The following is a 27,396-nucleotide window of genomic DNA, read 5'->3' as shown; positions in this document are numbered from 1 at the left end:
GAGCTGTTTGGGAGCCGAAAGAGCCGGCTCTTCTTGGTGAGCTGAGCCAAATGATCTGGCTCACTAAAAAGAGCCGGAATTCCCATCACTAACGAACGGCTAACGGGGGCGGAGCTTAGAGAGCTCAGAGCAGACCATTCAATCCGCCCATCATCATCATCATCATCCTCCAACACACATCAGCTTTAGTTCCTAATAAATAAACAAGAGACCTTTTGTCAGCGTCTAACATTAACCACAGGTTGCTAATACAGTGTCAGTTATTAATGTTGACAGATGGTAGAAGTAGCAGTGTCTATTGTCGAGAGCTCAGGATGTAAAGCAGCAGCAGCTCACTGTGAGATTTAAAAAAGGCGCAAAGTTCATATCTTTGACTGTGGCTCCATCTAGTGGTCAAACCACAGTAGTGCCCCCACCAGTTAAAGGTCCCATATTATTAAAAAGTGAGATTTTCATGTTTTTTTAAATTATAAAGCAGGCTTAAGTCCTATATAAATACTGTGAGAGTATCGAAACACTAAATCCACAGGGAAATACACACAGCCCGTATTCAGAAACTCTGCATTTATATTATGCATCGTATTATGTTTTTTTTAATGTAAAAAGTAACTATTAATTTTAAGAGTAAAATAGTGCAGTAAAAAGTACAATATTTCCCTCTGAAATGTAGTGAAGTAGAGGTATGGAGATAGATTAGTAGCCTATAGTACTGTATCATATCACATGTTTGTTTTTTTATATTTTGTTGGGGCTTTTTGCCTTTATAGTTATGAAAGGGGTAGAGAGGTGATGACCTGCAGAAAAGGGCCTCGGGAGCTTCGAGCTTCAAGATTTCAGGCCGCACATTTGTCATGTTACGCAAGGTTTGTTTAAATTAAAGTAAATTATGTGGCATACCGTACTAACAACATATACAATGGATATTTATGCATAGTATTATATGAAGGTTGATGCATGTGACAATCTGAAGCTGATCTGAGGATAGTACATAGAGTTCAAACTGCCCTTTTACCTTATATGCTTGTGCCTAATTTTTTCTATACCACAAATCATAGCCCTTCAAAGACATTATTAATAACCAACTACTTTACATGAATCATAGTTCATTTTATTGCTTTCACATTTACATCATCTATACATGTGGCTGAAATAATAATAGGTAAACACTGCTCCCTGAATTTGACTGTTGACACACTGTAAATGAGGTAAACATCCATTTAACCTTCTTTTTTAAACAACATATCCTCTCCTACCTTTGAACAGGTTTTCTTTTTGCACACACATAAACTTGTCCCCACAAACAACCTGACTGTACAGCAGACGTGTAGGCAAACCAAATCAACGATAATTTAATCAAGTGTCACATTCACTCCCCAAATTTGAGCTGCCTTTCCTTCTCTAAACCATGCAGCTCCTTCGCTCGATTCTTCAGCTCCTCAGCTTTCTTCTCATCCTTCTCTGTGCCGTGCCCGAGTTTGTACATACGACTGCCGTTTGCGCAGCCCCACACGTGTCCCAGCTCACAGGCCCTGGTGGCGTACTTAAAAGCCTGATTCATATCCGGTGCTAGTCCTTTGGAGTTGCCCTCAATGTACAAAGCACTGAGGTTAAAGCAGGACGGAGCGAAGCCGCCAGAGCAGGCCTTCTCGTAGTACTGCCGAGCCACCGTGATGTCAGGTCCTTCGTCACTAGCTCGTCCATCGTGGGCCAGCAGACCGACGTTATGGCAGGCGTCTACAGACTTCTTTCCTTTGGAGTTGCAGGAGCGCATAAAGCAGGAGTAGGCTGTTTTCAGACACTCAGTCACTCCACCTGGTGGGAAGAATTCAAATCCATCACTTGAATAAAAAGTAGACAGACGCATGGATGCAAGATTATGGCCAAAATGATAATCACAGTAGTCGTACAGATCTATTTGTGGCTATATGAGATTAAAAACTGTAATATGATGATGTTCAAACAGAGTAAACTTTGTTTTAACCTGCCACCAAAAACAATGTCTTGCAATATATTTCATAAATAAAATAGACACATTACCTGTCAGCTGCACGATTATGGCCAAAATGATAATCAGGATTATTTTGATCAATATTGAGATAACGATTATTTATGAAAAATATTCATTGATTTCAGAGACTAAATGTATTTATAATCATATGAAAAAGAAAAAAGTATTAAACAGCAAATGTTTGACATATTGAACTGATAATTGATTTTTGTTTTGTTTTGTTGTTGTTTTTTTACAATCACGTAACCAGCTACTCATTTAAGCAAACTAAAACGTTGGTCCAGTTACTAACTATCCCAGATACTGATGGATAATTTAAACTCTAAGAAAGCATTATACTTCATTTTGTTTTCATATAGTTTGTTTGTAAAACTTTATCCTGCAATGTTACCTGTGACTTCAATACAGCTATACATGTAGTAGATTAAAAAGTACATTGTACTTTGCTTAATAATGAATGTCATAGTATTAGTGCCATACATGAATGTTTTTACCTTTGCCTGTGACATGGTACGCCCCCAGTTTATAGCAGCTCTCTCCGTGTCCGTTTGTTTCACAGTTGTGTTTGAGGACTTGTGCTGCAGCTTCATAGTTTTTCTTCACTCCTTCAAAGTAGTCTGAGAGCCTTTGGCACCCTGAGAAGAAGAACATGGCAACAAGGATAAATGATGAGGCAAACATCATTTACACAAATCAAACATTCAGTCTACATCTCTAGCTGGTGTCCAGTGTTTAGTTTAGTTTATTTGATATGGACATCCCAGAAGCATTAGAATTGTAACATACATTTATACACAAGGACCAGATCCACTATGTTTAATGTTTGTAGCAAAATGGCAATTCACCTGTCCACAGGAAGACTTTTATTTTCTATTTTAGGTTGAAATAGAAAAAAAGAAAATACTTTACATCCATGACCCATTTATACCATAGTTTAAAATTACTCCATTACAAGAAAAAGTCCTGAATTCAAAATGTTACTCAAGTAAAAGTACAGAAGTATTATCATCAAAATGTAATTAGAGTATAAAAAGTAAAATGTAAAATGTAACTATATAATACGACTTTTTTATAACTATTTTATGACGTTATACTACGACTTTTTTATGACATTTTAATTCCATACTATATAATTACTTTTCTTGTACATTATTTATGGCATACTAAACTATGAGTTTAAAAATATATATTTTATGACATTTTTTATGACATATATACCATGACTTTTTGACGTTTTTTATGGCAGACTATACTATGACTTTTCTTTTTTTATAACTATTTTATGACATATTATACTAGAACTTTTTGATATTTTTTTTTGGCATACCATACTATGACTTTCTTGAGACTTTTCATAGCATATACTGTATACTATGAGTTTTCTTTTACCTTTTTATGGCATACTATATGTGTCAAATAAATGTAGTAGAGTGAAAAGTACAATATTAGTATAATAAAGTAGCATAAAATGGAAATACTCAAGTATGACAAAAGTGCTTGAGTAAATGTATTTAGTTATATCTCACCACTGCCACAAATACATTCACAAAGATACAGAAATACATGCACAAAATACAGGTGTGTCTACATGGGTGTTAGATGTGAGAACAATGTTGTTTCTTTTTTAGCCTTGATTTAATATCTAAAAACATAAAAAGCCCCATTGATCTCTTTACCTTCAGGATCCTTTTCTTTGTAGCACTGGAAGCTGTACTCCACTCCCAAATTGTCCAAAAACTGCATCACTTCATTCTCATCTTCAAAGTTGATCAGTCCAGCCATATTTCTTGCACTTTATGGCTTTTAACTTTCCTCTAATCCAACGTGCTGAAGGCTTAACTCCCACTAACTACATCCACCGGTACTGGTGTGACCTTGATGAGTTATATACTGAGAGATGTTACAAAAACGTTTCCTTGAATTTAAAACACCAATAGAGATGAGTACTGTTATTCAGAAAGTTGTTTTAAAAGCGCACTATAAACATTTATAAAATAGTTTGCATTACAAAACAGAAGAAGATAATCATGTGTGTATCTCCTCCTGTCTGCTGAGCTCTTCCTGGTTTCCCTAACAGGCTTCCGTAGTCCAGCCAAGGCCAATAGAAGGAGGTTAGGACACTGGTCTTGGGGTTTGGTGTATTACGCATGCGCAGTGTGACTCAAACTGCGTCCTGCGTTACGATTGGCTCAATTTCGACGAGTGCACACAAGATTCTACTGCGCATGTGTTGTACCTCCCGTCAACCAAAATCCAACTACTTGCTCCTCTCACAAGAGAAAATATTGTGTTTGGTATTAACATGAAGGACACACACATACACAGTTATAATTATATATGACCTTCGAATTAACTTAAGGCATTGTAATTTAAATTCAATACTTCTAACATACAAGGCACAATTGGATAGGAGAGATAACTTAAATGATAAAACAAATAATATAATAACAAAAATAAAAGAGGGGTAGAAAATAATTCAAGGAACAAAAAAGAACTGCATAAATAAATAAATAAATAATAATAAGACTGCACTCTTCCACAGTAGCTCTAGGGGGTCATCATCATATATGTTCAGTTCTTCATAAGCTTTGAGGAGAGACTTTGCATGTTGTCCATTCATTAGACTTAAAGGTCCCATATTATAAAAAAGTGAGATTTTCATTTTGTTTTTATTATAAAGCAGGTTTAAGTCCTATATAAATACTGTGAAAGTACCGAAATGCTCAATCCACAGGGAAACACACACAGCCCGTATTCAGAAACTCTGCATTTGAAACAAGCTGTCAAGGATATCTGTCCATTTGTGATGTCACAAATATACAATATTTAGACCCTTTACCCTTTACCCATTTTATTCCTGGTTGCAGTGTATGTGAATGTCATCAGCTGACAGGAAGTACACATGGACCCAAGCTGTTGCCAAGCAACGCAATTCTGTTGCAATTTTGTCGCAATTCCGTCGAAATGCGCTAAAACGGAGCGTTTCAGACAGAGAGTAAATACAGGTATCTTCAGGCCGACAATATGAGGCACATAAAGTTTTTTTTTAACATTACAGCATGTTAACATGTTCTAGTAGAAAAACACAAAATATAAGTATGAACCTGAAAATGAGCATAATATGGGACCTTTAATGTTTGTAAATTAATTTTCTTCAATAAAAAAAAAAAGGAAAAAAAAAGTGTTATACCCCCAAAGCTATGACGTGTTGATGACGCGTGACCCAACCTCCTTCTATAGGCCTTGAGTCCCGCCTCTTCCGCTGATGTACTTCCGGTGCCGTGACCTTTTGTTTATGTCTGAACGCTAGTCATAAATAGATCTGTAATAACTGTGGCTGTGAAAACCCCTCGTTCACATCCTGGTCTCGTTATTCGGATCTTCAGTCGCTGCAGAGATAAAACCGACATCCTTTAAACATGAATTCCTCCTCAGAAGACAGATTTCTACATGTTTACACGGAGAATGATTTACCAACACGGAGGAGACAACAAGTGAGCTAGACAGACAGACAGACAGACAGACAGACAGACAGAAAGCTCCACGGATAACACGATAAGCTTTATTATTGTTATTTTACATAGTGGTAGAAAGACACCAGACTCAGTTGCATAAGCTAGAATTAGAGATTTATTTTTTTTGATATATAAAACTATGGCCTGTAATTTCCTAAACACGGTGAGTTTCAGTTTTACCTTCAGATTAAATGTGTGTGATGTATTTCTACGTGCTTCTATGTCATTATATCAACAAATGATGATTAAATGCATCTATATCAATAGAATAAAATTCAATATTAGTATAAAGTAACATAAAATGGAAATACTCAGGTGTGACAAAAGTGCTTGAGTAAATGTATTTAGTTATATTTCACCACTGCCACAAATACATTCACAAAGATACACAAATACATTCACAAAATACAGGTGTGTCATATCATGTGTTTTTAAATGTAAAAACTAACTAGTAACTATATATTATGACTTTTTATAACCATTTTATGACATGTTATACTACGACTTTTTTAAATTACATTTTTATGACATACTATGCTTTGACTTTTCTTGAACATTTTTTATGGCAGACTACACTATGAATAAAAAAAACAACATTTTATGACTTTTTTAATGACATATTATACTATGACTTTTTTAGACATTGTCATGGCATATACTGTATACTATGACTTTTCTTTTACTTTTTTATGGCATACTATATGTGTCAAATAAATGTAGTGGAGTAAAAAGTAAATTTTTAGTATAATAAAGTAGCATAAAATGGAAATCAAGTAAAATACAAGTATGACAAAAGTGTGCTGGTGTTACACAGAAATCTGTGACCACAGCAACACATGAGATCACCATCTTTGACCTGTCGTTAGAGAATGGGACCCCTCTGTACCTGTATAATGAATGAGGCAAATATGTGACAGAAAACCATCAAAACTAAATTGTTAAAAATTAAAAAAAAAAAAATATATATATATATATATATTTTAATATTTTTTAAATTTAAATATATATTTACAAAACTCCAGAAGAAAAGTAAAAGTACTATGGAGTCACATTTTCTGACAAAAGCCGTCAGAAAATGGGGACATTATGTGTTGCTGGCTGTCTACACTTGAATGTGGTTTCTAGAAGAACAGAGATTAACAGACATACCACTATAATTAACTATTATATAACACGCAACCTTTACTCAGGTATGTAATTGTAAGACTCATGCAACTTATGTCAAATTACACACATTAAAACACTTAATTATCCTACATGTACCACGAACGCACAAAATGTAAAGCATACTTACATATTAATTGACACACTTCACCTCCTATACAGCCAGCAAGACAGTCTTTATCATACACCTATGCATTGAACTCACTGCAGTGAACTAGCAGACCAAACTATAAAGAGCCAATATACCACTTAAAGGTCTTATTGATAACATTTTTATGTAGACTATTATATTCACAGGGCTTTTAAAAAAGTAGGGCTTTTCCTGAAAAAGATTATAATGATTGTGAATTAAAAATTATTTGCGGGTCCAAAATGAATGTTTTGTTAATCCCTGTGGAATATATCCGACATTTTTTCCCCCACTTCTAACAAGGCTTGTGAGCCAATAGTAAAATGACGTTGGTATCACGTGTTATCTCTGGTTTGTGTGGAAAAAACAGATAAATGACTGAGATTGACAGTAAGTGGCTGACAATGACTTGTTGTGAAGTAAATGCAATTGGATTGGGAGGGAGAATGCAACATCTGGCTCAATGTTATCAATGATATCAATAACACCTTTAAGCACTCCAAGTAGCTGACTGGCTCCTGACAGGCTCTTACATGTGATTTCCATTGAAACCGAAGAGATGGCTGTGCCTGAACTCACCAAACTTCCCCTTTTTGTTTTCAGGATGAGGCATCTCCACCAGCTCTGACAGACCTGTGCCTGACTCATGTGAGCCAGAATCTGGAGTGTTTCTGTGTGAAGCGCCCCGATGGCTCCCTGTGCTTCAGAGAGGCTGTACTGTTCCCACAGGAGCTGGCAGACCAGCTGCTGGCCAAGATGGCCACTGAAGGTAAAAGCTGGACCTTTAAAAGGGGAACACCACCTAAAATTAAGAATTCCAATATGTTATCTCCATGGCCGATGAAAGTTCAATCAATATTTGTGAACGTGCTAACGTTCAAATTATTTCAACTTTAATCTTGGATGCTGCTGACCTTTCAAAGCGCAGCCAATGAGAACAGCTGCAGCGGTTGTTGTTGCCCAGAAACAGTGAATGGCGTTCCTTGCTCTCATTTTGGTGACATATTATACCTGCTGCCTCTGTAAGGCTTTGTTCTCTACTTCACGGTGAGTTAAGAGCACATTTCTTATCATGTGAAGGCAGCTTTAGACCATAGAAATAACATGTATGAATTTTGAAAATAGGCGTAGTTCCCCTTTAAAGACACTCCTGAATAGAGTTGGGGTTTTTTCTGAGCCTTCCAAAATCACTACAGTTCAGATTTATATTTTGTTTTTTCCACTGTTAAATCACCTGTTGAACCTGTTGAACCTGTTGAACAGGTCTGTTGAATGACAGCACAGTGGGTGTCTTTCGGAACTGCGAATACCTCCGGCTGAGAAGAGCCTGCATCCGTACGGCGCGAATCTCTGCCGAGGCCTTTCAGAAAGCCCTCTGCTCTCACAGACTGTTGGAGCTGGATGCTTCCAGGGTCAACGCAGACCTCACTATCCCTGATATTCTACAGGGGCTGGCCACCAATAAATACTGTCAGGTAAAATGAGAGTATTTGTCAACTTGTGTGAATTTAAAAAAGACCCTTTGCTCCCTTGATATTAAAAGAATTGAAACTTATTGTTGTTTTTTTCCTTAAACATCCTGCAGGAGTCCCTCCAGCGACTTGTCTTAACAGGCCTCACCATGTCCTCTCTGGAGGAACCAATCCGGTATCGCTTCAGCTCCCTCCAGGGCCTCCGCTCCCTCTCTCTAGCCAACGTGGACTTCTATGACTCCGGGCTCGCCGACGTGTGTTCCCTGCCTCGGCTGGAGAGCCTCGATCTCTCCAACACCTCAGTCACCAACCTGAGCCCCCTGCTGGGCCTGAAGGAGCGGCTGCGCTCGCTAACACTGCACCAGCTGAAGAGGCTGGAGATGACCACAGCTCAGCTGCTGGGAGTCATCGGCCAGCTGGATGTACTGCAGGTCAGTGGAAGGATGGAGCTGGGCTTTGCGTGTCTACTGTAAACCTGTTTTTGATTGATTTACGCTGAGAAGAACTCTTTCTCTCTGAATTCACCAGCCATGCTTGTTTGTTTTTTACTAAAAATACTATTGTGTGTGTTTGTGTGAAACTTACTCAGCACCTGGACATCAGTGATGATAAGCAGTTTACCTCCGACGTGGCTCGTCAACTGCTCGGACAGCCAGGGATCCTGCCCGCTCTCATTTCCCTGGATGTATCGGGGAGGAAACAGGTGTTTATATTCGTCTCTATGCGTTTGAGTTCGATTGCAAAGATACATGCTATAGATTCATGTTGTTATTTTTTTACACGTGTGAACTCTGCAGGTCACAGATGCAGCTATTAAGGCATTTGTTGAGGAGCGACCAGGGATGACCTTTGTGGGACTTCTGGCCACAGATGCTGGATTTTCTGAATTCCTCTCTGGAGAGGGAAGTCTAAAGGTACAGTAGGCGTAGACATGTTTACATTAACATCGACAGCATAGACATTCAGGTTTGCTACAGTAAACTGTCTTCTGTGTGTAAACAGGTGACGGGAGAAGCCTACGAGACCCAGATCTGTGAGGCCCTGCGTCGCTACAGCGAGCGGGAAGGTTTCGTGAGAGAAGCTCTGTTTCATCTGTTCAGCCTGACTCATGTGATGGAGAAACCGAGGCCCGACATCCTCAAGGTGAACCCACACTATTGTACTTATTAAGTAATATATCATAGTATATTGTTTTATCATGCTTAAGCAATACATATAATGTCATATCCGAACCAGATAAGTGTCACATTTCCTCCTAGAGATTATTACGTCAAAGCCCTACACCCCCACTCAATTTCCGCACACTTTGAGTTCCTCATCTGTTCTCGCTCAACATTATATTACTTCCTTCTTTTCTTGTTTTGTTTTTTCTAGCTGGTAGTTTTGGGTATGAAGAATCACCCTGCCACTCTGAATGTCCAGCTGGCAGCCAGCGCCTGCGTGTTCAACCTGACGAAGCAGGACCTGGCAGCAGGAATGCCGGTGCGACTGTTGAGCACCGTCACTCAGCTTCTACTGGAGGCCATGAGGACGTTCCCCAACCACCAACAGGTAGCTTCACGTCTGCGCTGCTGTTGTAGTGGCATACATCATGGATGTCATATCAATCATAGTTTAAAACAACTATGGCTGCATTTAGCTGGCTGTCACACCGGATACATTGTACATTTCAACACCCATACTACCCTACTAGTCAGTATGCCAGAAAAGATTTAGTATGTCCCAATACATAGTGTGTCAAATTGCAGAATGCCAAAAATACCAGGATGTCCTAATACATCCAGTTGTATTTTGCAGTATGCAAGCCAGCATGTTTTTCTGGTTATTCTGACCCACAATCCTGTGCGCAGTCAATATATGAGCAAGAGGGTCAAAGTTCAAGTTGCAATGTTATGAAGTTAAGAAGTACAGCAGTATAGCAGTATGTCCCAATGGTATGCGTACTGCATGCAACAGTACGTACTTTGTAAGGGCAGCTGCAGTATGTACTTGAAGTAAAAAGAAAAAGTATGCGATTTGGAAACGTAGCCACAATTTACCAGCACAGGACATTTTGAGAAAAAGGGGCATTTGATTTTCTGTGGATGAGTTATTTCACCAGTTCCCAATGGTGGACAAGCCAAGCGAGGCACAGACAACTATAGAAAACTGTCTCTGCTGAGCTACGACAAGTCAGTAGCACAGTTTCCCCCTTCACCAGTTAATGCATTTCTACATTAAATGTTATGAATTTGTAATTCCTATAAGGAAGATATGTTTATGTACTGTTGAGCACAGATTTTTTTCTGCCAGTTCTCACTTTTTTCCCAATATTTTTCAGCATACTTGTGCACATAAATAAATGTCAGACATAAGCCTCACCTACTTGAACCTAGGTGCTAAATTACCAGCTGCAGTTGGTCACAAACAAGACAGAAGTAATAATTGAAGCTTTAGGGTTTGACGCCTTGTCTGACAATGTGTCCAAAATCTCATACTAACGTACTATTCATGCTAATTATGACGTAAAATTGAGTATGTAGTGCGTTCCAACTGCGTAGTATTTGTATTTTGTGTACATGACAAATGCCCGGATGTATACTAGATTAGCAAGGGCATGAGACGTGAGCTTGCTGAACATAATCAACCGCCCCAAAATGCATTGCGTCTCTTCAGACTGTCCAATGACAGATAAAATAATTACAGGTGATGATGACTGACGTTAAGGTTACAGTTCACGAGGAATAATGCGGGCGCTCACATTAATGATGTGCTGTAGAAAACATATTTAGTACTGAAATATTTACGTTTAATTTGCCTTGAAATAACACTGGAAACTATCAAATTGAGTGGAAGAGGTCATGTTGATTTAAATTTGTGATAAACTATTTTCCTTCAACGGTAGCTCGGACCAGTAACGTCATGATGATACAGTCGTGTGATGCAGAGAAGATGTGTAGCTCGAGTTTACTTCAGTGTGAACAGTCTGCTGGTAATGGTATACTTGATCATTAATGTGGTAAGCAGCACATACTGATCGAGTATGTAGCGTGCAATTTCGAGAGTAGGAAATATCCGAGAGAGGGAAGAAGAATTATGCAATCTAAGTGCATTGTGACAGCCTGAAAATTCTGATGTGTTGGGGAACTTTCCACAGCCAAAAACAAGCGCAGCTTCTCTTTTTTTGTTTTCACCATGAATGGAATGCAAGACCATTGTGCTTTGTTAAATATTAATCAAATATTCAAATCAGTGTGACCTTTACTGGAACCAAATGCAGGGATCTGAATCAGAAGTGGGCAGCTGCATTTTGGATTAGTCATTGTGAAAAGTGACAGTTATATGCCAGAGGCATTTACTGGATAGTGTGTCTTTAAATGATTCATAAATGTCATTCAATAAAACGGGCACATTGAGAACAGAACATATTATAATGTCGACTTTCCACAGTTACATACCCAAAGTACCAACTCAGACGTGAGATAATATAGCTGAATAAACATTTTACTGGGCCTGTATAACAAAACACACAACTAATAAGAAGAGAATAGTGTGTGTGTGTGTGAGGTCATTACAGTCTGATGTTGTTCAGGTTTCGGACTGATGCCTGTTTTTGGTTTCTGTGTCTGTAGCTGCAGAAGAATTGCCTGCTGTCTCTGTGCAGCGATCGCATTTTGCAGGAGGTTCCATTCAACAGGTGAGAAATACTCATTTTACTCTAGTATTATAATATCATTTTAACATGTACATGTGTTTCAAATGAGTACAAAGTCATTGAAAGGGACAGTGTGTAGGATTAAGGCCACTCCGCTCACTCCTCTCTTTCCAAGACTGTAGTAACGCAAGTGCAAAACCGTCAGACCACGGTTTTGCACTCTGCAGCTCACGTTACCGCAGTTTCATAAGCGTGTTGGAGAACTACGGTGGCCTTCAGGTAACGTAAAAATGCTAAAGGCTCTCTCTAGAGCCAGAGTTTAGTTTGACACTCCATGAAGAGGACCTGCTCCCTATGTAGATATGAAGGGGTCATTCTAAGCTAACACAAACTCTCTGCTTCTTAGTTTCAGGTGATTATACACTAATGAAAATACAATTATGAATATTACATTCCATTTCTGCTAATAGATCCCCCGAAATGCTACACACTGGACCTTTTAAGAAGGACTAAATGTATAAAAGATTGAAACAGTAAATGCGGCGTCAGTGGAAGCAAAACCAAAAAGTCAAATAATTAACCGATCATAATAACATAAAACCAAATTTGTCAAAGGTGTCAGACTATGTTTACAGTAGAAATGTTTTCTTCCTCTCCCTGTGTTTAAGGTTTGAAGCTGCCAAACTGGTGATGCAGTGGCTCTGCAACCATGAAGACCAGAACATGCAGAGGATGGCTGTAGCTATCATCTCCATACTGGCTGCAAAGGTATACAGTATGTTGTGTTGTATTAATATTAGGGCTGTCAAAGTTAACGCAATAATAACGCATTAACGCAAATTCGTTTTAACGGCACTAATTTCTTAAAAGCACTAATGCAACTTGCGATTTTTAGGTTGCGGCGGGCTCAGTTTTAAAGCTAGAGTGAAGATACTGGTAACATATGAAACTATAAGAACCTAAGGAATCCATCGGTACCAATCATGTCATACTAGCTTGTAGTGAAGGAGGATAAATAACACTCCAAACTTACGCTAAACTTTGGCGAAGAAAAACTGGCATGGTCATTTTCAAAGGAGTTCCTTGACCTCTGACCTCAAGATATGTGAATGAAAATGGGTTCTATGGGTACCCACGAGTCTCCCCTTTACAGACATGCACACTTTATGATAATCACATGCAGTTTTGGGGCCAGTCATAGTCAAGTCAGCACACTGACACACTGACAGCTGTTGTTGCCTGTTGGGCTGCAGTTTGCCATGTTATGATTTGAGCATATTGTTTTATGCTAAATGCAGTACCTGTGAGGGTTTCTGGACAATATCTGTCATTGTTTTGTGTTGTTAATTGATTTCCAATAATAAATATATACATACATTTGCATAAAGCAGCATATCTGTCCACTCCCATGTTGATAAGAGTATTAAATGCTTGACAAATCTCCCTTTAAGGTACATTTTGAACAGATAAAAAATGTGTGATTAATTTGCGATTGATCGCGATTAAATATTTTAATCAATTGACAGCCCTAATTGATATTACAGTTGCGATTATTGATGCATTCTTGTCGGGTTATTCTTAAACGCCTGGCTTTTTCCAGCTATCCACAGAGCAGACGGCTCAGCTGGGAGCAGAGCTGTTCATAGTGAAGGTAAAGTTCTCATATCGGCTCTATTCTCTTTACTAATTTACCAAAAAAAAAGGCACATTTTCATTGCTAACATGCTCCCTCCCTCCTGCAGCAACTGCTCCACATTGTGCGTCAGAAGGCTACCCAGGGCGTGGTGGACGCCACCCTCAAATTTACACTGAGTGCACTCTGGAACCTCACCGATGAATCACCAACAACCTGCCGCCATTTTATCGAGAACCAGGGCCTCGAGCTGTTTATCAAAGTTCTAGAGGTACACAGAAATGTCAACATGTACATGTAAATGAACTGTAGCGCTACTCACAAAACACCTCGGAGCAGATTACCGTACTAGTTAATTATCACATGTTGCTCTGTAGAAGTATGAATGCCTCTGAGGCGGGCTGACTCACTGTTGTTTTGTTCCCACCACCCACCCCCCTCTGCAGTCCTTCCCCAACGAGTCCTCTATTCAGCAGAAGGTTCTCGGTCTGCTGGTGAGTTTCCTGCTCTCTCTCATTACCCTTTAGAAAAACGGAATAAATTTACAATATTAAGACATCATTATTCCCCCTCTCACCTTTTTGTTGTGTAGAACAACATAGCAGAGGTCGGGGAGCTGCACGTCGAGCTGATGGTGCAGGGCTTCTTGGACCACATCAGCACCCTGCTGCACAGCCCAGAGGTGGAGGTCAGCTACTTCGCCGCGGGCATCCTCGCGCATCTGACGTCACGAGGAGAGGGAGCCTGGACGCTCAGCGTCGAGCTTCGATCCTCACTGCTGGAGCAGCTGGTAGGAATCTACTCAAGCACATATAGATACGGCACACAGCAGTTATTTTGAAAAGTTTGTGAGTCTTTTGCATTTGTGTGTCTCTCTCTAGCATGATGTCATTAAGAAGTGGCCGGCGCCGGAGTGTGAAATGGTGGCCTACAGGTGAGATGCAGCTTCTATATAGTAATAATAAAGCAGAAAAAACAGTTACATCACAACAAGTTGGCCCGCATATTACACTGATTTTATGAGTAGAACCTGATCCAGCATTCATAACCAAGTGATGCAAGTTAAAGGTCGACTCCATCTGTGTTCTTGAACATGAACATGTGACACAGAGTTCATACTAAATATATTCTGACCGTCTCTCATTCTTCAGGTCATTTAACCCCTTCTTTCCCCTGCTGGAGTGCTTTCACACCCCCGGTGTCCAGCTGTGGGCGGCCTGGGCCATGCAGCATGTCTGCAGCAAGAACGGTGAGACACAAACATGCACACACAGCTAACTAATGGTTGTTCTACTCTTATAAATTAGCTCATTCACAAATAATTTACCGCCATCTGTTAAGGCAGTTACTTATTCACCTACCTAAACGAACAGCTGACAGATTTGATGTTGTGTGTCTGCAGCCGCTCGCTACTGCAGCATGCTGTTGGAGGAAGGCGGCCTGCAGCAGCTGGAGCTCGTTCATTCACACCCGCAGACCCACAAAGATGTCAAACTGCTGGCTAAGGGCATTCTGGAGAGCCTGCAGCGCCACAGAGCCCGCACCGGCCAGCCTGCACAAACGCACACAAGTCGCCGCCCGCCGCCACAATAACCTCACCCCGAGGTAAGACTCACACACTAGTGGTCATTCAGTCTCGTGTCGCATTCACACCAAGACCGAAGCAGATTTTTGCCTCACTTTACTCGCGCGAGTCGAGCCACCGGTATCATTTGTGTTCATTCACGCTAGACGGGCCGGAGAGGAAAAGGGGCTCGTCTCCATATAGATACCAACAACTTTTCTTTCCGCCATTTCCACCATCAACGACGGAAGAAATAACCACTGTCGCTGCTTTGTACATGTTGTGGAAGTCCCAGATATGCCACTGCACTGACTGCATCTAGCACGTCGCTACTGCGGTATGAACCCAAAAAATAAACAGATTGTGCTGTGATTTAATTGCAATAAACGGATCAAAAGGATGCCGAAATAACCACATGATAATGCAGATTTGTAAAAATTCTGGATTCATGCTTTGTCCGGTCTATCCGCAAGATGACAAGCAAACGACTTTTAAAATGCTTGTTTTCTGAATGGAGTTTGGATGGATCAGTGCCAGGCTATGCAGCTGCTCCATCAACACTCAAGATAAAGTAATCTAGCCATAAATATGGAAGCGACGTTGTTGTTTCTACGATAGACAGACATTTATACACACAGTTTCGTCCGGTCTCTGTACAGCTACAATATTTTTTTCCTCCATTTCTGATTCACCAACGTCAGTGAGGACAGGAGGAGAATCTTAACGCTGATATGCTTTTGCGACGCAGCGTCACGTAAATTTCTCGCTCGAGCTGAAACACTTCAATTCCCACGAAATTCGCCCGGCACAACTTTGCATCTATTTGCCTCTTTGCATCGACTTTGTATGTAATCGCTCCACGCAAAAAAGTTTGTTTGGCGCTTGGTGTGAACGTACCATCACAGTGGCTGAAGGTTTTTCATTCTTTTACATTCTCTCTTTCAGAAAAGGAGATTACCTGACCGACGTAAGCTGAGTCCCACCACAGAGGGGATTTTGTATGCGCGTGTGTGTGTGTGTGTGTGTGTGTGTGCGCGCATATCCCACGCACAAACACACTTTATCAAGGAAACAAACACTACATTAAGGACAAACACTACGCAGTTCTTTGCACACACACCAACTTTATTTATTTTGTGTTGTGTTTGTTTCAAAACAAAAACTATTTCTGTGTGTTAATCTTGTGATAAAAACAATTTAAATTATGAGAACTGTTGGTCAGTTATGCTCAAATCTCAACATGAGGTTTGTGTCTGTGCTCGCTCTTGTTAGTCTGACATCATGATGATTTTAATACCAAAAAAAAAACTGTCAGTGCACACGTACAAATCTCAGTTTGGGATTGAAGCCCCCAAAAGCTCCGCTGAGGGTTCTCGACACCCTGCGGTTCCTGTATGTTGCCGTGGGCTCTGGTTGTCTGAATTTTAGCTCATTAGATATACGCATGACGCTGCTGTGAGCTCAAGCATGCTGGAGTTTGTGTGAATGCTCGTACTGCTGCTGCCTGCTTGTATGTTTATAGCAGTGTGCTGTTCACTGAAACCCCACGCCTCTGGGAACCCGATATTGCTGTTGCTCTCCTCTTTTAGTCTTTTTATCAGCTAATGCCTTTTGATTTGATGCGACAGGACGCTTGCCTCGGGTGTGCTCAGTGGGTTCAAAATGTACAAACATTAAAGATGAAAACCTAAATTATAGAAATATCTTTGAGAAGCTCAAATGCGTTTTCTTTTCTAAACATTTGGCGGCCCCCTAAATCAGTCGTTTCTGTGGCAAAACCAGCAGTGCCGTATGAGTGTCCTCTCTGGACACAAATGGCAATAATGATTTTGTCAGTATAGTCGTGATGGATGTACAAGTGCGTTGAGTTACAGCTGTTTTCTCTTTGAGAAACTTGTGTGTGTATATATTGGTTTGTTCGCTGTGCTTTCCAATGCGTCTGAAAAGACAGAGACAGCGCTTCGGTGTGAGCATGTGTGTATGTACGTCTGTACACGTAGCTGCATCTTAAAAGAGTGTATGTAATTTGTACATAATAGAACATGAGAGAAATAGTGTTCAGGACTGGTTGCATGGGAATTATTATACTGTATGTTCCATGGTTTGTTTACCTGAGTTATGATGAAGAACAAAGTAAACGGAGAGGAAACGCTGTTTACCTAGAGAGATATATTCATGAGTGTTTTTTCTGTTCTGAAATGACTAGAAATTAGTTTCCTCCAGGATGCCATTTTACCAGGTACACTGCTACTGCTTCTGTCCAGAGAAGCCGCCATCTGCTGTAGCAGCTGACCCCGACGCCCACATTCTGCTTTTTCCACCCGAGGTCCTGATTCTCATTATTTTCTATGCAATCAGAATTAATGTTGCTCATAAAAACTGCTGTCAAACCCCTGATACAATTTTTAGTTTTGAGTAGGGATGCACCGATCAGACTTTTTCGATAGCGATATCTTTGGGTTTCGGACGATACCAAGGACTGATCCAATACCAGTCTTAAATGAATAAGCTGTATGCCTCACTGAGTGAACCAACTGCAAAGACACACAGAACATCCACAAAGAGACGCAAAACATCCACAAAGAAACACAAAACAACTGCAAAGAGACAGAAAACAACCACAGATGTAGAATTGTTATTTATTATTAAAATAATAAAATCTTCAAATAACAGGATTTACAATTCAAGTGTAAACTTTATAAAAGGCAACAACAAATTGGTCAAAACTTAAACAGGATTTAAAATTCTATTATATAATGTATGTAGTAAATAAACATAGAACTGAATTGAATAGATCGGCTCCATCAATAGCCGATCCAGCTATTTGAGTCCGTATCGGTGTATTCCTACTTTTGAGGCAAACTGGATTCTGATTTCAGCAGAAATAAACGGTGCCAAGTCACAAGATGACTGGCGTGTTAATGGAAATAAAGATAATATATTGGGCTACTAAGTGGTCCTCCTAAAAACAGCTGTCAGCGAACCACACATCACCTCATCTGCTCAGTGAATTATGGCCTTATTGTTTTCTGTAAATCAGTTGTATGAGCTTGCTAATTGTGCATGTGTCCTCATCAGCTTTAACAGCAGCAGATTACACAGAGTCTGGTTTTGTATTTTTTATTTTTTTCTGTTGCTCCTGATTGTTTAGTTGAGCCTCTTGAACATCACATTTGGATGACGGCCAGTTTTACATTTTTCACAAGAGTTTAATTCAAGATGGAAAACAAGAAAAAGGTCAAGATACCATCTGTACGTCTGCCATGACTGTGCCATGTCACGTTTTCAAGTTTGGAAATAAAGAATGTACATTCCCATAAACTGGAGATGACACTTGTGTGTGTTTGCCTTTTTATTCCAAAAATGAGATTCACAAGTATGGAATGTGTGAATTATTATTTAGTTCCTTAAGGGACCCCCTTTTCTAACATTGAGTAAACTGACAACCCCTGACTAAGTCACATTTCATATTATATTCAATAACAGTACAGAACAACTGATAAACTGTACAATAAACCCAAATAGTGAACGCAGTAACTGCAGGACGGAGCAGATTATTTCCTGTGAATATTGCATCAGAGATGAATTTTCCTGTTATTTTTATAAACTTTTAATATAATTCTTTGTCTGGATTATGGATTTTTTTTATTTTTAACAATCATTTATACTACTATTTATACGCAGTTGAACTATTAGCTCTTCGGTAGTTTTAACTGTGTACCTTTTTCTAATTTTTAAGTTTATCTTTTATAATAATCCAGACTTTAAAAATAACTCATTTAGTTTTCTTCACAGAAATTAATGGTCGGGACCCCCAGGTTGGGAACCAGTGATTTAACAATATAAACTTACTTTTTTTGTCATAACTTTGATCAAATGAAAATCTCCCTTCAGTCAGTCTCATCCTGAACGTCACTAACGCAAACACTGACCTTAACTAATGTATCGACAGCGGCTGGGATGCGCACACACAACAATCGATAGGTGTTAATTGTCTACCAGACATGAGGTTATGATGTCGAGCGGTCTGTGTGAGAGAGAGAAATTCAATAGCTGAGTAGTTTATTCCCCAGTGTACCGCGGGGGTCTCTTCTCTATGAAGGCGGCCATTCCCTCCTGTCTGTCCCGCGTGTTGATGACCTGAACACAGAAGAGTGACAGGTTACAGCAGGACAACTGATGATCTGACTCAGAAGGGTTTCACAGACGTCAGAGAGCGAGCGTCAAAGCCGAACTAGAATTATAAACTGAAATTGAATGGGTAACAAATTATCTGCGTCTGACTCACAACCATCGTGCAAAATTATAGCAAGTAACATGAAATAAGTCTTACCCGAGCATAACACATCCTCTCTATTGCCATCGCTGAAGTCATGTCGACCTGGAAGAGACAGATTTCAGTCACTACCAACACTGATGTTAAAAAAAACATCAACATAAAGTCTATGAATCAGGATGTACCTCGATGCCTCTGGTCATCGCCTCTTTAGCCAGACGCACAGCGACAGGAGCCTGGGATGCAGAAATGAAAGAGAGAGTTTAGATGCTGATGATGTCAATGAGACACCACATACTGACTGTTATAGCCATCACCATGAAAGTTAAATACCACCAGTATGTCTGGCATAAAAAAATGGAGGAATAACCAAAACAAGACATGACAAACAAAAAACACATTTTGAACATGCTTTTATGCATGTTAATCGTGAAGAGCACCAGTCAGCCTGTGAAAACACTTATTATATGTTATCATTTATTCTGTGACTCTGCAGGAGCTTTATCAAATCTAGGAATATAACCCTGATGACGTCATAGTGATGTCATCAGGGTTATCTCGGCCTCGGCTTGGAGACACACGTATGACAGAAAGGGCTTGAAAGACGTGGGTGTTTACAAGGCAGGGAGGGTCTATTGAAAGACCCAGGTGAGTTGGATTATGGGAAATGTAGGATTGATTGTTTTTGGAGCTTGACCCATACTAGGTATTAAAACTCAGGATATCGTAGCCTCTATAGCGCGGATTCTGACCACTTTTTTTTATCTTGTCTCTTGCAAAGCCTCCAATTTTATATACAGTAAAAATTCAGAATATCTGAGTATTAATTCAAAGGTCCTAAATTCAATATTTAGAGCATTAATATAGCAGGAAACAACTATTTGCTATGTAAAGGAGGAGCATAGAATGAAGTTACTCTCCCTTTGTGTGTGTTGTAATCTGAGCTTCTTTGTGCTTTGTTTACGTAGCCGGTCCTGCCGCCCAGCACTGCTCTCATGCGGCAGTTCCATTCAACTCAATTCAATTCAATTTATTTTTATGTAGCGTCAAATCATAACAGAAGTTATCACGCTGATAACGCCGTCTCGACCGATGGCGTCGTTGCAGAAGCGTAACGCCCCCTCTCCAGTTCCCCTTCAGGTTAACACTGTTGGCTCAGCACGGTTTATTTTTTTCCCCCAATAGTGTTCCACCTACTCCCACCCTACTGTGCTGTGACTGTCGCCGTTGTTTGCACTGTTCATGCTGTTAGCACCGTTAGCTGCTAGCCGCCGGCTCAGGGTCGGGTCTAGAAGGTAACCCACAAGTTGCCAAACTCTCACGAGAAGGTTAAGGTTAGGACAGTTCGTCAGGCAGCGAGTCTCGCAAGTGTTTTTGCAATTAGTGGGTTTCCTCCGAGACATGACCGCAGCTCAGCTGTCGCTATGTTGAGAGCCGTGTGGAGGCAATCCCTCAATAATAGATACGCTCTAAATTTGGAATAGTGCACCTTTAAATAGCACTCAAATGTCACTTGTAGTGACTCCAGACATTTGAATTGTCACTTCCCTCATCTTTTTCCTTCCTTTTTCTCAGGAAGCCACAACAACACTAAGAGAGAAAAGTCCTTAGGCTCAAGCAGCTCATTATCTCCTCCGTGCTACCTCACTTTCATTCAATGCAATCTCCTGTCAATCACTAAATCCACACCAACGCAAGCATGTTGGTTAATGTGTGTGTGTGTGTTGCTATTTGTGGTCCATTTCTCCACTTGACTGCCACTCTGGCCCCGCCAACTGCGGGCATCTGAACTGGAGTGAAAGAAATATGGAGCGACAGAGGCCTGGAGAATGAGAAGAGAGGAGGAAGAAAACACAAGGAAGAGAGAAAAGCAGAACGAAAAGAGACAGAGGAGAGGGGTGGTTGAGAAGAGAGGGAAGAAGGGAGGGAGAGGTAAGAGAGCAGGTCCCTGCCTGGAGGAAGAGGAGGGATGCATCAGTATCTGTAGCAGAGTGAAGAAGTGTGTGTTTGTTGTCTGACCTGAGGCAGTATCTCTCTGGCCAGGCTGAGCGCCTCTCTGTATGCAGCGTCTCCGGTCTGGTTCTGTTCTACGACTCTGTTCACCAGCCCCATCTCCAGCGCTGTCTGCCCCCCCACACGCCTACCTGATAACAGACAGACAGACTGAGAGTGTGATACACGATAAGCATCCTGCGTCTACAGCAACATGTCAGCGTTTCTGTATCACCACCTGTGAAGATGAGCTCTTTGGCCAGAGTCATGCCGACGGCCCGCGGCAGCCGCTGACTGCCCCCTGCAGGAAAAAACACTTCAAGGTCAACTCCTCACAGCTGCTTTGTGTCTCTCTCTACTTACACACTGAGTACTTTTACAAGGTCATTTTGTGTGACCTCTGTTCCGTCTTACCCGCCCCTGGGAGCAGCCCCCGTGTCGTCTCAATCAGACCCATCTGTGCCGAACATGCTGAAACACACACACACACACACACACACACACACACACACACACACACACACACATAGAGGACAGTTGAAGGTCTGTGCTGCTGAGTGCCATTAAGCTGCAGAGGGCGTAAAGTCTGACTGATGCCGCTGTCAGAGCAATCGACGCAAACACCTGCTCACCTAGCTCGTCGCCGCTCGGCCAATCAGCGAGCTGCCACGACTGATTTAACCAATCACATGTAGATTCAGCTACGTCAACAGCTGGGCAGATGTGTCTGGCCCCAGCAGCTATGAGCTCAGCAGCTGATCATTAACACTGGACGAACGGGAATAACAACAGACTCATTTTCAGCTTGACCGCTCCCCTCAACGTCCAGTTTTAACCTTTTATGTTCCATGAAGTGTCTTTAAGATTAAAATCATCCTACTCCACAGTTTACCGGTATATTATACAGTATATTCTGCACAGGCTTGTTCCAGTTCTTCATGGACAGTATGTGACAGTTACACTGAGTAAAATATAAATTTTCAAGACTTTTGATGGCTAGAATATTCTTTATGTCTTGTGCATCATTTTACACACGTTTCCTCAAAATTGAACATGAGTTTGTAAAGACTGATCGCTGCTTGTTAAAGGGAAACTTTGCAGATTTTCAACCAGCTTTGTATCATTACAATGTGGGTAATATATGCAAATTAACTATTTTACCAGCACCCAAAGGCCCCGGCTAATTTACCCCCGCTGTGGTAAATGTGCACTGATGGAAACTGAAGTGGAGTCGCTGTGCTGCAGTGAATTTCACAGAGGCCAGCTTGAATCCAACATTACAGAAGAAGGGGCACAAGCACGTGTTATATTACACCCAAGCTTTGGGCCACATATGGACAGGGAATTGATGGAGATGTATTTCAGGATCCCCAAAAGAAACTGGAAAAAACAACCAAAGTCAGCGGGGCGAAACGGACGTCTGAGCACAGAGTGAGTGCAATAACGACAGTGTATTATTCTGAAATGTCACCGTAAAACAGTTAGTCTAAGCGTAATGTTGGGTTTTATCACTGAAAATAGTAAAACAACATCATACTTTGTCTACTCAGTGGCGGCAATGAGCCCAGTGCATTCTAGTAGTTGTAGCTTTTTTTAACCTTTTGAGCAGAAGTGAACACCACAGCACTTTTTCTCTGGTATTGGTAGCACCAATTTCAAAAACATTTGCGCCTTTCTCCTGCACACACAGCCTAGTTTCACAGAAAGACCATCTTTCCAGCAGTGAAATACTTCTTTTAGGAAGCAGTGTGTAGGATCTGGCGGTATCTAGCAGTGAGGTAAGGAGAATGCTTCCAACTGAAGCCTTTCCCGTGTGCAAAGCATGTTGGAGAGCTACGGTGGCTGACGCGAAAACGCGAATGTCGCTCTCTAGAGTCAGTTAGAGCAGAGCCAGTGAGTGGAGTGTGAGTGTACGTGGGAAATGAGAGGGCGACGGGAGTGAGTAGCGTTATTGACTCCGGCCCAAGCAGGAAAAGTTAACAGTTTGGTTCAGTTTGGTTTGTCCGTTCTGGGCTACTGTAGAAACATGGCGGTGTAACATAGCGGCCTCTGTGGAGAGGGGTAACGAAAGTTAGAAAGGTAACGAAAACACAATGATTCTTATTCCATACTGGCCAATAACGTTGAGTCGCCCCCTGCTGGCTATTAGAAAGAATGCAACTTTAGCATTGGCTTCACTTTTCAGTCCCTGGAGTTGCCCTCTAGTCCTGACCCTTTATAACCAAGTAATGCCTGCTCATGACCCCTCCTGACAAGTCACACATGTCTATGAGCTGTGAGAAGTTCAGCCACATTGTTTCAGTTAAACTGGGTCCTGAAGAGGAACAATTCTCCAGTATGTCACAATTTAATAAAATCTGGTTGAGAAGCGCTGCTCTAATCTACACTGATGGGTTGAGGGACGGCTGTCAATCTAGAAAAATGTCCCTAAGTGGATGCTGCCATCTTCCACCGTCCTTCTGAGACTCAACCACTGATCTGATGTGACTGGACTGGTGACAGCTGTGAAGAGAACATGACATCCCCTTTCATATACAATCAACATCACCTGAAGGAAGCAAAGAAGAATATTAAATATGCTCAAGCATGATGCAGACTCGTCCAGATCAGAGTTGAAGGTTCGGAGGTGACTCACCGGCAGTGCGGAGGTCACAGGCCAAGGCCAACTCCAGCCCGCCTCCCAGGGCGACACCGTCCATCGCTGCGATGGTCGGCATGGGCAACGAGGCTGCCAGGGCGTTACAATGAACAGAGGAGGGTTCACTAATGCATATACATTATTGTGCACTCTCAGGGCCCGGCTACTGGGGAATAATAGTTATCTCTCTCACCTATCTGAGTCATGAGGGATCGCAGGCGGTGAACAAACAGATCAGATGCAGGGTTGTTCATCTGAGCTCTCTCTTTCAGGTCTGCACCTGTGATAACGTACAGTACATCATGATGGTCATTCAGAAAGGCTACCAGAGGCACGGCAGGTTTCAGATGCTCCAGACAACACTTACCTGCACAGAAAACACCTGGAACCAAACTCCTGAAGACAACCACACGAACTGCTGTGTCAGCGTACAGAGTGGCCACCATGTCCCTCATCTGCACACACAGGACACGGTGTGTCAGTCAGTGTGTGTGTGTGTGTGTGTGTGTGTGTGTGTATGTGTGTGTGAGAGAGAGAAAGAGTAGATATTGATGTAGAGGTCTACTCACCTGTGACACAAACACGTGACCCAGAGCGTTTTTTACTTTGTGTCGGCACAGCAACACCTCCACGATCCCTGAGAGAGAGAGAGAGAGAGAGAGAGAGAGAGAGAAGTGACTACGGGTTCATTTTCAAAGTTTTTAATCAATTGATCGATTGTTTTCAATGTTTATCAGCTATGGTTTCAGCAATACGGAAGCGTGAGAAGCAAGGGAGCAAAATTTAAATTCTGATCTAAATTGTTTTCTGTCCTGTGTTTATGACACATTTTTAAGAACAGGTGGAAAAAAAAAAGTTTTGGCAGGATTATTTTTACTGTTCCTTTTTTTTTTATCTGTGAAAATTATTATTACTATTAAATTATTATTGTCAGGATAATTGTGTTTGTTGCTGTAACACTATTTTTTTTGCCACAAGAGGCTGAAGTGCACCACTACCCCATGTTCTAAATAGGACTAAAAGCATTCATGTTCAGCCTCTTGTGGCTGAAGTTAAGCATTACAACAACAAACACAACACATGTTCTATTTCATAATTTACACTCAAGTCAGTTCAGTATGGAAGCTTATTCCTGTCAGGGAAATAAATAAAGTACATAAAATTTGCAATAATTAAAAGAAATAAATAACATATTTTATGATTATGAATTAGAGAGTTGCAATTATAACTCATATTTAGCTGCATCCCTAATTGAATAAAACTGACTTCATAGCTCATAATTATTCAATAATTTTGCATACATTTTCTTATTTTCATCTTAAGTTTAATGTAGAGAATTTCCGATAATGGTTCAGGTATTTGATTCGGTGTCGTGAAGGAAAAAATGGTATCCAATCCCCAATTTTGGGCAGTATCGGAAGCATTTCCGTAGGCATTACCGATATTGGTATCGGAACAACTCTAGTTCCATGTATTTATTTATTTACTTGGCAATAATGGGCTTCCATAAAATCACAGCATTTCCAAGAAGTGTTCTGTACTAATAGTATTTTTGAGCTCATAAAAACTGTGAAGAATTGTTTTTGTTTGTTTTCAATTAACTTATTTGTTTATTTATTTTATTATTATTACTTTTTTCTCTTTGCATTATTATTATTATTTTTTTTTTACATTTTATTTCAATTTTGAATGCTGATGTTGTTTTTATATAGTGTACTTATTGTGTTCATCTCTAAGCTCAACTACTTAAAGATTGGTTTATAAACTATTTTAAGTACAAATATATGAAACAACCTCGAAAAAAAAGGGAAAAAATTAAGTAAAAAAAAAAGAAAAACTGTGAAGAAATTGAGGTTTACACATAATGTGAGAAAAATATACACCATATTCCCGTACAGAGAATAATATATATAGAATTATACGGCTCATAAGAGAGTTAAACAAGTTCCCTCAATACAACATTACCATTTTAATATTTTTGCATAAACACCAGCACTTGTGGGAATATAACCTGTTCTTCTTCAGCAAGTAAACAAGTCTAATAGTTAAATATTTGTGCAGTGACAGCCTACAGGAGAAAGCTGCTTTACTATCAGATGGATGACTGAAAGGAGCCTGTTAAATAGTGAATGTGTTTGTTTACAGAATGGAGAGTTTGTCAGTGTGAATGTGAACAACAGGTGTAAATCTCTCCTACCATTATCTTCCCCCTCTAACCGCTTCATATCCACCTCTACTGGACCTCCAGCCTCTGTGTGCTGCCAGCGGCTCTGAGCGCGGCTGCACGCCGTCAGAGGTCGACCGCCGCCGGCCAGCAGTCGCGGTCCGTCCCGCTGGATCAGGCTCGAGGTCCGGCTGTGCGTTTCCCGCTGAATCACTCCCAACCACCGGCTCGAGGAGCACCTGGACCCGGCCAGTCTGCGGAGGAGAGTTGACATGCTGCTGCTGTTCCTTCAGAAGCAGGAAGAAACAAGGAAAGTTGCAGGAAGTTTGGTGCAGAGTTCTTCCGGTGAGAGGCGGGACTTCACTGCTCCTGACCTCCTGACCTTACTTTATCATACAGGTTCTTTAGTTATTTAGTTCTTTTATTTGTGCATAAAATACAATATAAGAAAAGAGATATACAATAACATAAATAAATGCACAGGTGGGTTGAAAAAAACAAACACCTTGGTAGCTTGTAAAAAGAACCCGCCAAGACAGCTGTATTACAAATATATTTATTATTTATTATATTAGATATTTTAAAATATCTAAAAGAAAGAAATGCTAGAGATAAAAAAGACAGGACGGAAAAATAAATAAATAAATAAAAAAACAAACAGGATAACAATAACAAATATTTGCAATGTTTTCATACACTGTATCCATCTCATTTACATAATACTGTACTCTGTCAAGAGAAGTTGTTTAAGATCTCGTACACCAGAGATCTTAAGCATAATATTATTCTGTCAACTTATCATTTATGTCTGAAATTTTGAAGTGACTTTGGTATGAGAATATTTATTTTTTTTGCATTTCCTGATTTTTTGGGGATTTATTTTTTTGTTGTTGAAAATATCAATAATAAATAATATAAAATAATAAAATAAAATACTAGATAAATATTATTTTAGAAAATATAAGTACAAAAACAATATATGGGGTACATTAATTAAGTAAAAATAAATTAAAAAAAACAATTAAAAAATACATCTATACAGAGAAAGAGTAATACAAAATCAGAATAGATTTTCAACGGTCCATAAGAAATTGAAGAAACACAGTAAGTTATGATTGCCTTCTTATTTTTACATTGATAAAACAAATAACATATTGTTTCTTCTTCTATACGCTTCCTGATATCAGTCACTATTTCACTCAGAAA

The 27,396-nt window shown here is 40.3% G+C and overlaps 3 protein-coding genes across 5 annotated transcripts; 1 reads left to right on the top strand and 2 right to left on the bottom strand.

Annotated features, from left to right (window-relative positions):
- Positions 1-1,086: 1,086 nt before the first annotated feature.
- On the bottom strand, positions 1,087-4,117 carry coa7 (cytochrome c oxidase assembly factor 7). The gene is made up of 3 exons (XM_074635931.1): positions 3,685-4,117; positions 2,503-2,643; positions 1,087-1,812 (listed from the first exon to the last, which is right to left on the bottom strand). The coding sequence occupies exons 1-3, from the start codon at positions 3,788-3,790 to the stop codon at positions 1,367-1,369; spliced, it is 693 nt and encodes a 230-aa protein (XP_074492032.1). The 5' UTR covers positions 3,791-4,117; the 3' UTR covers positions 1,087-1,366.
- A 1,146-nt stretch (positions 4,118-5,263) lies between these two features.
- zyg11 (zyg-11 family member, cell cycle regulator) lies at positions 5,264-18,453 on the top strand. 3 transcript variants are annotated; one of them, XM_074635927.1, is made up of 19 exons: positions 5,264-5,686; positions 7,421-7,586; positions 8,081-8,292; positions 8,403-8,720; positions 8,879-8,992; positions 9,087-9,203; positions 9,292-9,432; positions 9,664-9,840; positions 11,901-11,965; positions 12,592-12,691; positions 13,524-13,574; positions 13,666-13,827; positions 14,003-14,050; positions 14,149-14,346; positions 14,438-14,490; positions 14,708-14,805; positions 14,959-15,161; positions 16,066-16,087; positions 17,344-17,485. In XM_074635927.1, the coding sequence occupies exons 1-17, from the start codon at positions 5,663-5,665 to the stop codon at positions 15,147-15,149; spliced, it is 2,235 nt and encodes a 744-aa protein (XP_074492028.1). In that variant the 5' UTR covers positions 5,264-5,662; the 3' UTR covers positions 15,150-15,161; positions 16,066-16,087; positions 17,344-17,485. The 3 variants fall into 3 exon arrangements, with proteins under 3 accessions (XP_074492028.1, XP_074492029.1, XP_074492027.1); XM_074635928.1 differs by lacking the exon at positions 16,066-16,087 and having other exon boundaries at positions 17,344-18,453; XM_074635926.1 differs by having other exon boundaries at positions 16,066-18,453.
- On the bottom strand, positions 17,744-26,542 carry echdc2 (enoyl CoA hydratase domain containing 2). The gene is made up of 11 exons (XM_074635929.1): positions 26,224-26,542; positions 24,596-24,663; positions 24,394-24,481; positions 24,220-24,306; positions 24,024-24,116; positions 21,803-21,859; positions 21,627-21,689; positions 21,416-21,540; positions 19,582-19,632; positions 19,454-19,501; positions 17,744-19,260 (listed from the first exon to the last, which is right to left on the bottom strand). Exons 1-11 carry the CDS (start codon positions 26,462-26,464, stop codon positions 19,183-19,185), a joined length of 999 nt encoding a protein of 332 aa, XP_074492030.1. The 5' UTR covers positions 26,465-26,542; the 3' UTR covers positions 17,744-19,182.
- Between the last annotated feature and the right edge of the window lie 854 nt (positions 26,543-27,396).

Source organism: Sebastes fasciatus, chromosome 5, assembly GCF_043250625.1.
Source record: "Sebastes fasciatus isolate fSebFas1 chromosome 5, fSebFas1.pri, whole genome shotgun sequence".
Lineage (NCBI taxonomy): Eukaryota > Metazoa > Chordata > Actinopteri > Perciformes > Sebastidae > Sebastes > Sebastes fasciatus.
Note: the sequence above shows the minus strand (reverse complement) of the source record. Positions and strands in the feature narration are given on the sequence as shown.

Coding starts and splice junctions, on each gene's coding strand:
- coa7 (XM_074635931.1), bottom strand. CDS start 3,790: ATGGCTGGACTGATCAACTTTGAAGATGAGAATGAAGTGATGCAGTTT. Junction 2,644..3,684: donor CAAAGAAAAGGATCCTGAAG/GTAAAGAGATCA, acceptor TCTTCTTCTCAG/GGTGCCAAAGGCTCTCAGAC. Junction 1,813..2,502: donor GTACCATGTCACAGGCAAAG/GTAAAAACATTC, acceptor TCTTCCCACCAG/GTGGAGTGACTGAGTGTCTG.
- zyg11 (XM_074635928.1), top strand. CDS start 5,663: ATGGCCTGTAATTTCCTAAACACG. Junction 11,966..12,591: donor CAGGAGGTTCCATTCAACAG/GTGAGAAATACT, acceptor CCTGTGTTTAAG/GTTTGAAGCTGCCAAACTGG. Junction 13,828..14,002: donor TGTTTATCAAAGTTCTAGAG/GTACACAGAAAT, acceptor CCCCCTCTGCAG/TCCTTCCCCAACGAGTCCTC.
- echdc2 (XM_074635929.1), bottom strand. CDS start 26,464: ATGTCAACTCTCCTCCGCAGACTGGCCGGGTCCAGGTGCTCCTCGAGC. Junction 24,664..26,223: donor GTTAGAGGGGGAAGATAATG/GTAGGAGAGATT, acceptor TCTCTCTCTCAG/GGATCGTGGAGGTGTTGCTG. Junction 24,117..24,219: donor ATCCCTCATGACTCAGATAG/GTGAGAGAGATA, acceptor ACGCCCTGGCAG/CCTCGTTGCCCATGCCGACC.